This window comes from Cygnus olor, chromosome 21, assembly GCF_009769625.2.
Source record: "Cygnus olor isolate bCygOlo1 chromosome 21, bCygOlo1.pri.v2, whole genome shotgun sequence".
Lineage (NCBI taxonomy): Eukaryota > Metazoa > Chordata > Aves > Anseriformes > Anatidae > Cygnus > Cygnus olor.
In genome coordinates, this window is record NC_049189.1 from 8528304 (window position 1) to 8542307 (window position 14004).

The window sequence follows — 14004 nt, forward strand, 5'->3', positions numbered from 1 at the left end:
AGCACAAAGCGCAATCACGGCCTCGCTGCTAATTTACTGCAAATTACACACAGCCCTACACACAGGCTGCACGGAGACTTTGGCGTGCACTCAATAGAAAAAGACCAGTCAGGAGAACTAAAGAAAAGAGGAATTTGCCTAAAAGGAGCACAAGGCCCCCAGCGTGAGACCACAGCGTGAACGAAGCTGGCTCCCGGCCAGCAGCTCGGGGTGGTTTTGACTTCTGCCCCGCTGCTCGCAGGGTTCTGGATGGGAAACAGTGGCTTGTTAACCGCGTAAATCCCTTCACAACTCCACCTGGTGCATCGACATCGGCTTCTGCTGCCCAGACATGACGACACGAACCATTCCTCTGCCCCATTTGATCACAGCTGTGGTCAACAGGTCTACACCACCTCAAAGAGCATGTGGAAGTAGCTTGCAGAGCATTAATCATCCTCTGCCACAGCACAGCCTGGTGGGAGAGTCAATCTCTCCAGCCTACCACTCCTGCACAGTTTTGTCCCACTAACACTCATTTTTCAAAACCTCAGCATGTCCCTGCTTGCACCATATATGAGAAGGAAAAAATTAGATTAAAAAAAAAGAAAAAAAGAGAAGCCGCTCTGTGGCTTTGCCCCCTTCCTCCTGCAAGGCCCAGGATCTTCTCCACACATTTCGGGGCCTCCCTCTCCTCCGAGCGCTCTGTTTTCCTTGCTCCTTCTCCCGTCCAGCCTTGGCACCAAACCCCAACCTGTTCCCCTCTCACTGCCACGTCTGCCGTTGCCCTGCAGCTCCTCTCTCCAGTTCCTACCATTGTCACAGCCCGGCAGGGCACGCTGCTGTCCTCTAACGTCACCAGTCACTAATGACCGCTTCCTTCCTAAGGAACAAGAAGCGACTTTCCCCTCGCTTATCATCCTGAGGAAACGCGGCCAGCATTCCCACGCTTCCTCCAGCTGCCCCCCCTTACTTCCCAAAGTGTATTTTCAAGCAGCGCCCTTCTCCTGAGCCCCTCTTCAGCTTCTGCGACAGTCCCGCAGCAGCTGCCTGTGGCGCTCGCCCTTCCCAAAAGGTGCTTTCTCTGCCCCGCAGACTGCCAACAGCTTCTCCTCCTGCAGGGGCCCTCCAGGCCTCAGCCCCCACCAAAGTGCGCAGCACATAGCCCTTCCCGGTGCCCCCCAGCCCCGGGAGGAGCAGCCCGTAAAGGACCTGTCGAGAGCCTTGTGGCAGCCCCAGCTCCCAGCCCGCAGCCTGCTCTGCGGTGCTGGAGCTGACCGGGCGCTAAGGGCGCTCGTCCCCTTGCTGCCGGGCTCCTCCTGACCTCCCACCCGGGCAGGAAGGGCCCAGAGCACTGCTCCTCCCTTTGTGCTTGTACAAACGGGCCGGGCACCAGGTCCCAGCTCAGAGGTGCTAAAACAACAAAAGGGCAGTTTCATGTTTCTTTAGAGAAGGGAATTACAGGCCCAACTCAAGCCTACCTGCTGCTGTCCTGTATCCAAACCCAGCGCTTTGACGAACCCAGAGGGATCGATGTATCGCCTTTTGCTGTTCTGCAGCAAGGCGAACAAGTACTGGAGATGTTCACAAATGGTTTGAGGCTCATAGTCTATAAAAAAAAAAAAAAGTTGTTCAAGTTACAGCCGATTCTCGAGAGAAGAGATACCCGTTCAAAGTAATTTGCTTGTTCTTTGTACAGATAAGTTTAATGTCTAGAAATTACACTTTTTTCCTGTTTTAAGTTATAATGAGATTTGAAGCGGTTAATGTCAGCGATGACAGCTAAGTCCCAGCACAGGCCAAATATCCCACAGTGCCGAACATGAGCTGCTAGTCAACAGCTTCAGCAACACGCGCCAGTTACCGCAGAGTAGCAGCTTCTTATTTTAAGCCAAACAGCAAGACGTCGTTTCCTAAGTACCATAAAACAGGACCAAAAGAAATCGGGCAGCTCAGAGCACACCTCCAGCGCTGCGCCACACAGAAGGTGTGGCACCAAAGCCCCTCGGGGACGCTGTGCAGGTGCTAGAAGTCTCAGCTGTACCCAGCACCTAAACCCTCGCCCTCCCGTGGGACGGAGCATGGCTCAGCCAGCCCCAGCCCGTGCGTTCCCATCCCGGCACCATCACTAAGCTGGGAACCAGTCCAGCAAAGAACGAAACCAAAACAAGTTTTCAGCCAGATCAGATCACTTCGGCTTGAGAAGTAACTCAGGCAGAGAGTGGCTTAGGTTGACTTGTTCCTAAAAGCTGGGTGAAGGACTCAAAAAGAGCAGCGCAGAGGTCGCACAGGCAGCGGTAGCACCAGCCATCGATCCGCACGATAACACTCTTCCAAAGCCAACACCTCCATGCAAAGTTTTAGGAGGAAAGGAGCAAACCCTCCGTTCACAGCAGGGGGAGGTCGCCACGACGAGCTCCCACTGACCTTTGTCTTTTGGGATGCCCTCTCCGGCCGTGCGCTCGCTGCAGGTGCTGGGACACAAGTAGAGGGCTTGCCGGAGCTCCAAGTTGAGAAACCACATCTGCAAGAAAGTGTTCACGTAGCACGTGGCGCCGAGGTTCGTTAAGCCCACGAACGCGTTCTAGCGTAAGAGAGAAAGCAACACTTGTCACTCGCCGCAGCCGAGGCGCGAGCAGGGGACTCGGCAGCCGCCGTACCGGGGAGATGCCGCACCCCGAGCTGCCGGGCCCCGGGTCGGGGGGGGGGGAACACGGGGCATCGCCTCCCCCCCGCCCCCAGCTCGGCACGGGGCCGCCCGTTACCTTCTTGCGGCGCTCGCAGTTGGGGTCGTCGATGTTGTGGAAGCTGTTCTCGTCGATCTCGCCCAGCCAGACGTGCTCGCCGATGCCCACCAGGCAGTTGGGGTTCCCCCGGCAGTTCCTCCTGCGGGACCGGCGCCGGGACCAACCGTCAGCGGGGGGAACGGGGGACACGGGGAGCGACAACCGGGACCCCCCCCGGTGCTACGGGGGGAGCCCCAGGGCAGGAGGCCGCTGCCAGGAACCGCCGGGACGGGGACGGGGACGGGGGGAGGGCTGGGGGAGGCTCGGGACCGGGCACCGGGGGGCACCGGGACGGGGAGGGGGAGGGGGAGGGGGAGGGGGAGGGGAGCCGCCCGCCCGCCCGCCCGCCCCGGGGCCCCGCGGCGGTACCGGCAGGCGCCGCGCTGGCAGGGCTCCAGCCCGACGCGGTAGGCCGCCTCGATGTGCTCCTGCGCCACCGCCTCGGGCGGCACCGTCTCTATCCAGCGCCAGGCCGCCTTCTCCAGCTGCAGCCGCGGCGCCATCGCCCCCGGCCCCGGCCCCGGCCCCTCCCTCCCGCCGCCGCCGCCGCCGCCGCCGCCGCCGCCGCCGCCGTCACGGCCGGTGACGTCACGCGCGCGCCGCGCTGACGCCCGCGGGGCGCGAGGCGCTGACGCCAGCCGCGCGCCGCGTGACGGGAGGGAGCGGGCGGGGCCGGCGCGGGGTCCTGCTGCACGGCCGCCATTATGCGGCGGGTGCGGGGGGAGCCCCCCATGTCCGTGCCCACACCGCAGCCGCTCCCCCAGCCCCCCCGTACCCAGCGCCCCCTGCACCCAACCCCCCCCAGCCCCCGTGTCCGCACCCACGCGCTCCCGCAGCCCTGTATCCAGCCCCCCAGCGCCCCCATCCGTGCCCCACGAACCCTTCCACGCACCCCACGCCCCCCCCCGCGTCCCCACAGCACCCGGGTCCTCCCCGGACCCCCCCCAGACCCCTGCAGCACCCCGCAGCACCTGGGTGCCCCCCCCAAACGCCCACAGCCACCCGCAAAGCAGCTGCCCCCGGCCCCTCTCAGACCCCTACACGACCCCCAAAGCACCTGCCCCCCGCATCCGCTCCCAAAACACCTGCCCCCCCCCTTCAGGCCCTCCCCAGTTCCCTACACCACCCCCAAATCACTTGGGTGTCCCCCCCCCCACTCCCACACCCAAAGAACCTGCCCCCCCCCCAAGACCCCTACCCCCCCAAAGCACCTGTGTGCCCCCCCCCCCGACCCCCACACCGCCCCAGATCTCCACACTACCCCTAAAGCACCTTCCCCCCCCCCAACACCCTTACCCACCCCAAACCCCGTGCCCACCCCTCCGTGCCGCCCCCCCGTCCCCAGGCGCAGCCCCCCCAGACACACTCCGGCACTCGTTCTCTCTCCTTTAATGGGTGTCCCAGCGCGAGGGGACCGGGGGGGGCCCCGGTGCCCCCTCCAGCGCCCAGGATTGTCCCTTGCGCCCCCCACCCCGGTGCCACCCCAGGAGGCACCCGGGCGGCCCGGCCGCCCCAGCACGGCTTGGGGCGAGGGGGGGGGTGTAAACATTTTTGTGGGGTCCCGGCCCCCCCCGGAGCCATCCCAGGGCAGCGAAGCACCGTTTCCTCGTGGCTTTTTGGAAAATAATAATAACAATAATAATAAATCCGACAAAACTCGCTCTCCCCGAGCCTCTTGGTGGCCGGGGGGGCTATGAGGGGCAGGGGGGCGCGGCGGAGCCCCCCACCGCGCCATGCCGCAGGTCGATGGGGTGCGGGGGGATCCCTGCGGATGCCAGCAGCAGCCCCCGCACGCAGCCCGTCACTCCGGTGAGGAACTTGCCGGCCGTGAGGCTGCGGGGGTCCGGGGCGCCGCCTGCGGGACCGGGCCGCGGGGGCACACGTGGGTGGGGGGCCGCAGGGCGCAGCGCTGCGCTCGCACGGTGCCACATCCCCCGTTCCCTTCCCAGGTCCCATCCTGTGCCCCACGCCATGTCCCCTTCCTGCCCCGTGTCTCATCTCGTGCCACACCGCGTGTCCTGTCCTGTATCCAGTCCGCGTCCCGTCCCGTGTCCCATGCCATGCCCCCATTGTCCCACCAGGTGTCCCATCCTGTCCTGGGTCCCAGTGCCATGTCCCATCCCATGTCCTGTCCCGCATCCCACCGTGTGTCCCATTCCTTGCCCCACCCCGTGTCTGCCACCCACCCCATCCTGTACCCACCCCATGTCCCACCCCATGTCCCATTATGTCCCAGCCCAAATCGTGTCCTGTGTCCTGTGCTGCCACCCATCCCATGTCCCATCCTATGTCTGCCCTGTGCCCTGTCCCGTGTCCTGTGTCCCACTCCATGCCCTGTCCCATCCCGTGTCCCACCCCATGCCCCATCCTGTGCCACATCATGTGTCCCAACCTGCATCCAATCTGTGTTCCATCTTGTGCCCCGTCCCATGTCCTACCACGTCCCATCCCCTGCTGTCCCATGTCCTGTCCCACCCTGTCTTCCACCCCATCTCCCATCCCATGCTCTGTCCCAGGTCGCACCCCATGTCCCGTCCCATGTCCCATCCCATTTCCCATCACATGCCCTGTCCCATTTCCCATCCCGTCCCCTCTTGTGCTCTGTCCCATGTCCTGTGTCCTACCGTGTTCCAACCCCATCTCCCACCCCATGCCCCACCCCGTGTCCCACTCCGTGTCCCGTCCCATCTCCCATCCCATGCCCCATTCCATGTCCCACCCCGTGTCCTGTCCCATCTCCCATCACATGCCCCGTCCCACATCCCACCCCGTGTCTCATCCCATGTCCCATCCTGTGCCCTGTTCCACATCCCACCCTGTGTCCTGTCCCATCTCCCACCCCACGCCCCATCCTATGTCCCACTCCCCATCCCCGTGTCCCCCCGTCCCGTGTCCCCGTACCGACGTAGATGCTGCCCTGGGTGTTGGCCATGACGTTGGCTCCCGGCGACTCCCCGTGCACCGGCTCCTCGCCGTCCACCTGCAGCCACCCGCGCCGGCCCTGCCTGCGGGGCGCCGTCAGCACCCGCACCCCCCCCGGCTCTCCCCGCCCCCCCCGAGCCCCCGGCCCCCACCTCGTTGCCGTCACCCGGTGCCACTCGCCGTCGTTGACGGGGTCCTCGGAGACGATGACGGCCTCGCCGCTGCCCAGCTGGTAGCTGCAGGGGACAGGGGCTGAGCAGGGGGACGCGCGGTGGCACGGGGTCCCCGGGGACACGCGGGTCCCCGCTCACCTGAACACCAGGTGCCCGTCCTTCAAGCCGAGCCCCACGAAGTCTTTGGCTTTGCCGTTCTCCTGCGGGTACGAGGGGGTGGTGAGCGCGGTGGGGACGTCCCCGTCCCTCCCCGGGGAGGGGGGGGGCGTCCCGGCCGTGTCCCCCCGCTCACCGCCCCGTGCCACAGCAGCAGCCCCTCGGCGCTGTCCGTCCGCAGCTCCAGCTCGATCGCCTCCTGCGCATCAGGCGCGCTGCAACGAGATGGGGCCGGCCGTGGGTGCAGCGCCTGGGGAGGGCGCAACGCCACGGGTGCAAGAGTGCAACGGGTGCCACAATGCAATGGGTGCGATGGTGCAATGGGTGCAACAATGAGGGGGTACAGGAGTGCAGTGGGCGCAACGATGCAACGAGTTCAAGAGTGCAATGGGTGCAACAATGCAATGGATTCAAGAGTGCAATGGGTGCAAGAATGCAGTGGGTGCAGAGACAATGGGTACAACAATGCAACAGGTGCAACAATGCAACGGGTGCAATGATGCAATGGGTTTAAGAGTGCAATGGGTGCAACAATGCAATAGGTAAAACAATGCGGTGGGTACAATGATGTGATGGGTGCAACAATGAAATGACTGCAAGCATGCAATGATTGCAAAAGAGTACAGTGGGTGAGATGATGCAATGGGTGCAATGATGCAATGGCTGCAACAATTCAATGGGTGCAACACAGCAGGAAGAGTGCTAAGTCCTGCTGGGTGCAGTGCTGCAGGAAAGCGTGCAATGCTGCAGCAGGTGCAAAGTTGTGGTGGGCGCAACATTGCATGGGTGCAATGCTGCAGCAGGTGCAATGCTGCGGGCAGGGTGCAGCACCCCAGGCCTTGTCCCCAGCGCCACTCACCCGCGGGGGAAGAGGTGGCCGGGCAGGGCCAGGTAGGAGCCATCACGGAAAGCGGCGCTGAACTGCCCAGGGGCATCTGCAGGGAGATGGGGTGAGAGGGCACCACTGAGCACCCCCGCACCAGCATCGGTTTTGGGTGCAAAAAGGGGGAAAGTGGGTGCATGGCACCCCAGGGGACCGTACCACCGCCCCCGCTGCCCTCCTGCCAGTCCCGGTCCAGCTCTGACAGCGCCGTGCCTGCGGGCGAGAGGGTGATGGGGACAGGTGGCGTGTCCCCACGTGTCCCCACGTGTCCCCCGTACCTCCCCATGTCCCCACACTCACTGTGCTGGCAGTAGGGGCCGGTGTAGCCCTCAGGGCAGATGCAGGCATTGCCCTTGCAGGTGCCGCCGTGCAGGCAGGGGTTGTGCTGCAGGCACCGGTCCTCCGCCCGCTCGCAGCGTGGCCCTGGGGACACAGCGGGTGGCACAGGGTGACACAGGCACATGGGGGTGGCTGAGCGCCTCCTGCACTCGTTCACCCTCCTCCGTTCAATACCCCGGGGTGATCCCTTGCACACACAGTGCACACGCACACATGCAGCAAACAAGCACATGCAGAGTGCACGTGTGCATGCATACACACAGTACACACTCATGCACACAACGCACGTAACTGTACACACACACACACACACACACTCAGTGCAATGCATGCATGCACAGCAGATGCACGCACATGCAGTGTACTCTCATGCAAACACATGCACAGCACACGTCCATGCATATCAAATGCACATCCACACATCACATCGCACATGCAAAGAGCACACACAGACTCAGCACATGCAGATGCTCACAGCACACACTGCACAAACATGCGTACAGATGCACACACTTGCAAACTGCACGCACATGCACACAGTGCACACATGCAGTGCACACATGCACACAGTGCATACGTGCGCATAACACGCAGAGCAGATGCACAGTGCACATGCTTGCAAAGCACACTCACAGCACACCTATGCAGTGTACACGTGCATAGCACTTACAGTGCACTCATACGCAGTGCACACGTGCACACAGTGCATATGCAGGCACGGCACATGCCTACACAGCACACAAACATGCACAGTGCACAAGCGCAGCACACGCAGCTTGCACTCACGCACTCCAGATGCACACAGCACACACATGCAAACTGCACACACACAAACACAGCAGATGCATGCAGCACACACTTGCTCAGCGCACACACGCACAGCATGGCACACACACGCATGCACTGTGCACACCCAGATGCATACGGCACATGCCTGCAACCAGCAGGTGCACGCACACACGTTGCCCCCACCACGCAGCCCCTGAGCACTCCCAGACCTCCCAAACTCCTCCCCACGCTCACCGCTGAAGCCGGGGGAACAGAGGCAGCGGAAGGGGGGGCTGCCGTCGGGCAGGGGCAGGCAGCGGCCCCCGTGCAGGCAGGGTGCGTGCAAGCAGGGCGAGCTCTGCCCGCACTGCCCCACGCCCCGGCTCCGCAGGAAGCTGTAGGACAAATCCACCTTCTTCCCATTGATGGAGACCTGCACCGGATGGGGGGAAGGGGGGGGTTAACCTGCGTCCCCCCCCATGTCCAGGGTGTGTGGAGGGGGGCTGGGACTCACCTCGCCGATGCAGCCCTGGAAGGAGGCGTTGGTGGGGGGCTGCAGGGGGGGCTCCGTGCCCCCCAGGTAGAGCGGGGAGCGCAGGTTGAGCCCCTGGCTCTTGCCAGGCGAGGAGCGCTGCACCGGGGCGCTGCCGTCCACCACCAGCGTCCCGTCCTTGTGCACCCGCTCGGCCATCACCCGGTGCCAGCGTCCCAGCGCCACCGGCTCGGCGCTCCGCAGCACCGCTGGGCCTGTGACACCGCACGCTGGCACCGTGGCTCGGCCCCGCTGTCACCCGCTCGGGGTAGAGGGGATGGGGATGGGGACAGCAGGGGGCTCTGGGCATGCTTGGGGACCCTGGCAATGCTTGGGGACCCGGAGCGATGCCCTGGGTGATGCCAGGGGACCGCAGGCATGTTTGGGGACCCCAGGGGTGCTTGGGGACCCAATGGATATGCTGGGTGATGCCAAAGGACCCTGGGTGATGCTTGGGGACCCCAGTGGTGCCAAGACATCCCGGTGACACCAGGGGACCCCACCGATGCCCAGGGATGCTGGCAGCACCTGGGGACCAAAGCGATGCCAGGCGACCCCAGCAGTGCCAGGGGCTTGCTTGGGGACACTTGCAGTGCCCGGTGACCCAGAAGATGGCAGGGAACCCTGGTGATATGATGCTAGGGGACCCCAGTGACACCAAGTCACCCCCGTGATGCTAGGGCTCCCTGGTGACATTTGGGGACCTTGGTGATGCCCCAGGGACCCTGGCAGCGCCTAGGGACCCCAGTGACACCAGGGGAACCCCAGCGATGCCCAAGGGACCGTGGCAGTACCTGGGGACCAAAGTGATGTCTGGCGACAGCAATAATGCCCAGGACCCCCCCTGGTGACACCAGGGCCCCATCGGGCCGTGCCAGCCTACCTGAGCCCAGCTCGTAGCGGAACTCGAGGTGGCCGCCGACCATGGCGAGGGCGACGAAGTCCTCGACGGGGGCAGCTTTGCCGGCGCTGAAGAGCAGCAGCCCGTCGGGCGCCCGCGGCAGGAACTCGGCCTCCACCCGCAGCTCGTGGTGCACGTTGGTGAGGGGCGGGTAGGACACAAAGGCGCCCGCCCCGCCGAAGGACGGCACGCTCACCGCCTCGCCTGTGGCACCGCGCCTCAGCACCCGGCCGGTGAGGCCCGAGCCCCCGGCCCCATCGTCCTCATCTCCCCGTGGTGGTCCCCAAATGCCCCATCCCCGTCATTCCCATCTCCTCAGTGCGGTCCCCAGCCCCATGCCTGTGTCCCTGGGGTGGTCCCCAATGCTCCATCCCCATCACATCCACGATGCCCACCCCCCCAGGTGGTTCCTAGTCCCCTGTCCCCACCCTGCCTGTGTCCCCTTGTGCCCATCTCCCCACTGTGGTACCCAGCCCTGCGCCCATGTCCCCAGGGTGATCCTCATCCCCATACTTGTGTCCCCAGGGTAATCCCCACCCCGACGCCCATGTCCCCATGCCCATGTCCCCACTGTCATCCCATCCCCACACCTGTGTCCCCAGGGTGGTCCCAACCCCATGTCCACATCCCTGGGGTTGTCCCCACCCCTGTGCCCCTGTCCCCAGGGTGGTCCCATCCCCAAACCCATATCTCCAGCGTTGTCCCCACCCCAGTGCCCCCGTCCTCGGAGGGCTCCCAGCCCCGTGCCCCTGTCCCCAGCCGTGTTCACCTTCAGTGCACCTCTCCCCAGACTTGCCCAGGTGGCAGCGGCAGCTGTAGCCCTGCCCGTCCGGCCGGTTGACGCAGGTGGCATCAGGCCCGCACGCCTCTGCCCGGGGAGGGGACAGAGATGGGCGGTGAGCGCCGGGGGGGGGGCGCCGGCATCCAGCCAGGGAGGGCAGCGGGTGACGTCCCCGCGGGGCGGGCACCCACCTGGGTGGCAGTGCAGCGCCTGCGAGTACTCGCAGTTGCTGCCGGTGAAGCCGTGGGGACAGCGGCAGATGTAGGTGCTGCTCTCGGCGTCCTCGCAGATGCCGCCGTTCTGATGAGGGGGGACAGGGATGAGCAGCAGGAATGGGATGGGAGGGGGGGGGGACGGTGCACGTGTGTCCCCCCCAGCCTCACCTGGCAGGGCCGGTCCTGGCACGTGGGGCAGTTGGCGACGCCGTGCGCCTGCAGGTCCAGCTCCCCGAACGCCACCTCCTCGTTCTGGATGCGGAGCTGCCGCACGCAGCCTGCAGGACGTGGCGGTATTGCGGGGGTGGGAAACACTCTCAGCCCCCCCAACCCACCGCTCAGGCCCCCCAGCCCGCCGCTCACCCACGAAGCCTTGGCTGAGCCCCGTCTTGGCCACGGAAGCGTAATCAGGGTACCCGCCGAGGTACAGCTCCTCGTTCAGGTCCAGCCCCTGGAACTTGCCCTGCGGGCACAGGTGGGTGGGCACGGCTGCCCCCCAGGCCACCCCACCCTGGCCCCCCTGTCCCCCCCTTACCTGCGAGGTCCCGTTGACCGGGGGGAGCCCGTCCACCACCAGCGAGCCCCGGGTGAGGTTGCGGAAGAGGCGCACGGTGTGGTACTCGCCCAGGCGCAGCGGTGTCGGGTGCCGGATGGTGGCCATGCCCGAGCCAGCGTCAAAACTGTGTTTGTGGGATGAGGTGGGGATGCACGGGGTGAGGATGGGGGTGCTGGCCCCCCCCCCCCCCACCCGTGGGTGCCCACCCGTGCACTCACCGGAACTCGGGGCGCCCGCCCACCAGCCCGAAGGAGATGAAGTCGGCACCGCTGCTCCTGCGCTGCCCGTTGTAGAGGAGCATCCCTGCGGGGAGGCAGCGGGTCAGCCCGGCCGCAGCGCGCGGGGACCCCGAAACACCCCGGGGAGGGGGGACCGCAGAGGTCCCCGGGGTGGGTGCTCACCTGAGTACAGAATGAGAGCTAAAGGAGGGAGAGAGATGGAAGGGCGGACGGACAGACGGAGGAGGAGAGAGAAGGGGTGAGAGAAGGCCGGCGCGGCGCAGCGGGGCTGGGAGGGCCGGGGGGCCCCCGCAGCGCTCACCATCGGCGGCATCGGGCCGGAAGGTGATCTGGATCTCAAACATCTTGTAGGCGTCCTTGATGGTGGGCAGCGGCAGGAAGGAGTGGGGCGTCTGCGTGAAGTAGGGCACCAGGTGCTCTGCGGGGACACCGGGGGTCAGCCGGGCTGGGGACACGGCCACCCCCCTACCCTCCCCACCAGCCTGTCCATCCGTCTGTGTGTCCGCGCTCACCTCGGACCTTCAGCACGTAGAAAGCCGTCTCCTGGCCGCGGCGGTTGGTGGCGGCACAGGCGTAGACGCCGGCGTCCTCGGGTCGCACGGCCGGCAGCATGAGCGCCGCGCCCTCCACCCGTGCGCCCGCTGGCAGCTCCCCCTCCAGCTGTGGGGACACCGGGGTGGGTCAGCACCCGTGGGGGTCTGCACCAACGGAGGTCGCCGCCCTGTCCCCACGTCCCCGCTCACCTTGCTCCAGCTGATCTCCGGCACGGGGAAGCCGGACGCCAAGCAGGGCAGAACGGCCACTGAGCCCGCTGAGACCTCCTTCACCTCTGGCTGCCCGGCGATGTGGGGGGCAGCTGGGGACAGGCGCAGCTGTCACCCCCCCCTGCACCAGGGTGGGGGACACCCTCCCTGCTCCGCGTCCCCGTCTGCACTCACCCTGCACGTGGAGGATGACGTGGGACTGGACGGTGCCCACGGCGTTGGTGGCAGTGCAGCGGTACTGCCCCGCGTCCGCCCGCTCCACCCGCTCGATGGTCAGGGTGCCGGCACGAGACAGCACCCCCGGCCGGATGCGGCCCCCCACTTTGCTCCAGGTGACGTGGGGCTGGGGGTCGCCCAGGCCCAGGCACTCCAGCTCCACTGCCGTGCCTGCCAGCACCGTCTGCACCGCCGTCCGGATGTTGATCAGGGCCCTGGGCAGAGCTAGGGGAGGGGCAGTGGGGTTTTGGGGTGCACCCGGGGCACAGGGAGGTACCATGGGTGGAGAGAGAGATGGGGGGAAGCAGGGAGCCCGTGGATTGGGGAGATGGGGGGGTTTGGGGTGCCCATGGATATGGGGAGACGGGGAGGTAGCAGGGTGCCTGTGGGCATGGGGAGAAATAGGGGGCATTGGGGTGCCCATGGGTGTGGGGAACAAGGAGAGGTCCCAAGGTGCCCATGGGTGTGGGGGGATGTGGGGGACTCTGGGGTGCCTGAGGGCACGGGGAGCGATTGGAGGTACTGGGGTGCTAAGGGGAATGGGAAGAAGTATGTGGGCATCAGGGTGACTGTGGGTGTGGGAAGAAATGGGGGGTACTGGGGTGCCTGCGGGCATGCAGAGATGGGGGAGCCAGGTGCTGAGGTGCACGGGGAGAGAGTGGGGGGTACCAGGGTGGCCAGGTGTATGGGTGTGACTGGGGTAGGGGGGTGCCTGCGGGGAGAAATCAAGGGGGTACCGAGGGGCATGGGGAGAGATGGTGGGGATACAGGGAGCCTGTGAGCATGGGGGGACGGGGTCAGCAGGTGCCTGTGGGTTTGGGGAGATGAGGGGGGGGCACTGGGGTACGTGAGGGAGGGGTCAGCAGATGCCTGCAGGCAGAGCAGGGGACTTGGGGGGAGCAGGGTGCCAGTGCTCATGGGGACGGGTCGGTGGGTGCCTGTGCGGACAGCCCTGGTGCGCGGGTGCCGCTCTTACCCTGGACGGTGAGGGTGGCCCTGTCCTCCGCCTGCCCGCCTGGCGCGCTGGCCCGGCACACGTACACCCCCTGCGCCCCCCGCGCCAGCTCCGGGATCCTGCAGGGACACCGGGGGGCACGGATGTGGGACCCGCGGGGCGCAGGCAAGCGGCTGGCGCTGCCCCGTGCCCCTCTTACCGCAGCACCCCGTCCCGCACGCTGTGGCTGGGGGGCAGCTCCCCGCCGTCCTTCACCCACTCCAGGCGCGCCCGCGGGTCCCCCGAGACGGTGCAGGCGAACTCGGCCGTGCTGCCTACCCCCTTCACCAGGCTCCCCGGCGTCACCCGCACGGCCAGGGGACCGCCGCCATCAGCGCCACTGTCACCTGCGTGGGACATAGAAGTGTCACCGTGTGGTGCGGGCATCCCCGGCACGGCACGGGGCACCCCGGGGTGCTCACCGTGGACGACGACGCGGGCGAAGGTCTCGGCGGTGCCCACGCGGTTGGTGACGAGGCAGCGGTAGGTGCCGGCATCAGCGGGCAGCACGGGGATAATGCGCAGGAGGCCGGCGCGGGGCACGGCGCGGGGTGACAGGCTGCCGTTGAGCTTGTCCCAGGTGTAGAGCAGCGGCGGGGTGCCGTGGGCCAGGCACTGCAGCTGCACCGCGTCGCCCATGTGCACCGCGCTCTCCTCCGGCAGGCTCGTGGCGTACGGCGGCGCTGCGGGGATGGACGGAGATGTCAGCGCCTGGCAGCACGCGGCGAGGCAGCGATGGGGCAAGGAGGGTGACAGTGGGGCAAGGAGGGCAGCGATGGGGCGAGGAGGGTGGCGATGGG

At 66.0% G+C, this 14004-nt stretch overlaps 2 protein-coding genes across 19 annotated transcripts in view; both read right to left on the reverse strand.

Moving 5' to 3' along the window:
- The window catches only part of USP48 (ubiquitin specific peptidase 48), a 32574-nt gene extending 29219 nt beyond the window's left edge, over positions 1-3355 (reverse strand). For 3 of the 5 annotated variants that reach the window (XR_005814111.1, XM_040533443.1, XM_040533444.1), the window contains exons 1-4: positions 3135-3323; positions 2745-2865; positions 2407-2563; positions 1461-1588 (exon numbers count right to left, since the gene is read on the reverse strand). Coding sequence is in view for 4 of the 5 variants with exons in the window: in XM_040533443.1 (XP_040389377.1) it covers positions 1461-1588; positions 2407-2563; positions 2745-2865; positions 3135-3268 (540 nt within the window). In the remaining variant the exon portion in view is untranslated. Of the gene's footprint in view, positions 1-1460; positions 1589-2406; positions 2564-2744; positions 2866-3134 lie in introns of all 5 variants that reach the window. The other 2 variants (XM_040533441.1, XM_040533442.1) reach the window with 2 other exon arrangements.
- A 783-nt stretch (positions 3356-4138) lies between these two features.
- Positions 4139-14004, reverse strand: part of HSPG2 (heparan sulfate proteoglycan 2) — a 36559-nt gene continuing 26693 nt past the window's right edge. For 12 of the 14 annotated variants that reach the window (XM_040533492.1, XM_040533503.1, XM_040533501.1 and 9 more), the window contains 23 exons: positions 13365-13887; positions 13187-13284; positions 12169-12435; positions 11974-12086; positions 11743-11890; positions 11532-11648; positions 11210-11294; positions 10971-11115; positions 10799-10898; positions 10604-10713; positions 10412-10520; positions 10209-10307; positions 9422-9643; positions 8521-8753; positions 8262-8439; positions 7200-7322; positions 7059-7112; positions 6876-6951; positions 6153-6231; positions 5999-6060; positions 5840-5923; positions 5667-5770; positions 4139-4620 (listed from right to left, as the gene is read on the reverse strand). In XM_040533492.1, coding sequence (XP_040389426.1) covers positions 4457-4620; positions 5667-5770; positions 5840-5923; positions 5999-6060; positions 6153-6231; positions 6876-6951; positions 7059-7112; positions 7200-7322; positions 8262-8439; positions 8521-8753; positions 9422-9643; positions 10209-10307; positions 10412-10520; positions 10604-10713; positions 10799-10898; positions 10971-11115; positions 11210-11294; positions 11532-11648; positions 11743-11890; positions 11974-12086; positions 12169-12435; positions 13187-13284; positions 13365-13887 — 3293 coding nt within the window. In that variant the 3' untranslated portion in view covers positions 4139-4456. The remainder of the gene's footprint in view (positions 4621-5666; positions 5771-5839; positions 5924-5998; positions 6061-6152; positions 6232-6875; positions 6952-7058; positions 7113-7199; positions 7323-8261; positions 8440-8520; positions 8754-9421; positions 9644-10208; positions 10308-10411; positions 10521-10603; positions 10714-10798; positions 10899-10970; positions 11116-11209; positions 11295-11531; positions 11649-11742; positions 11891-11973; positions 12087-12168; positions 12436-13186; positions 13285-13364; positions 13888-14004) is intronic. The other 2 variants (XM_040533498.1, XM_040533491.1) reach the window with 1 other exon arrangement.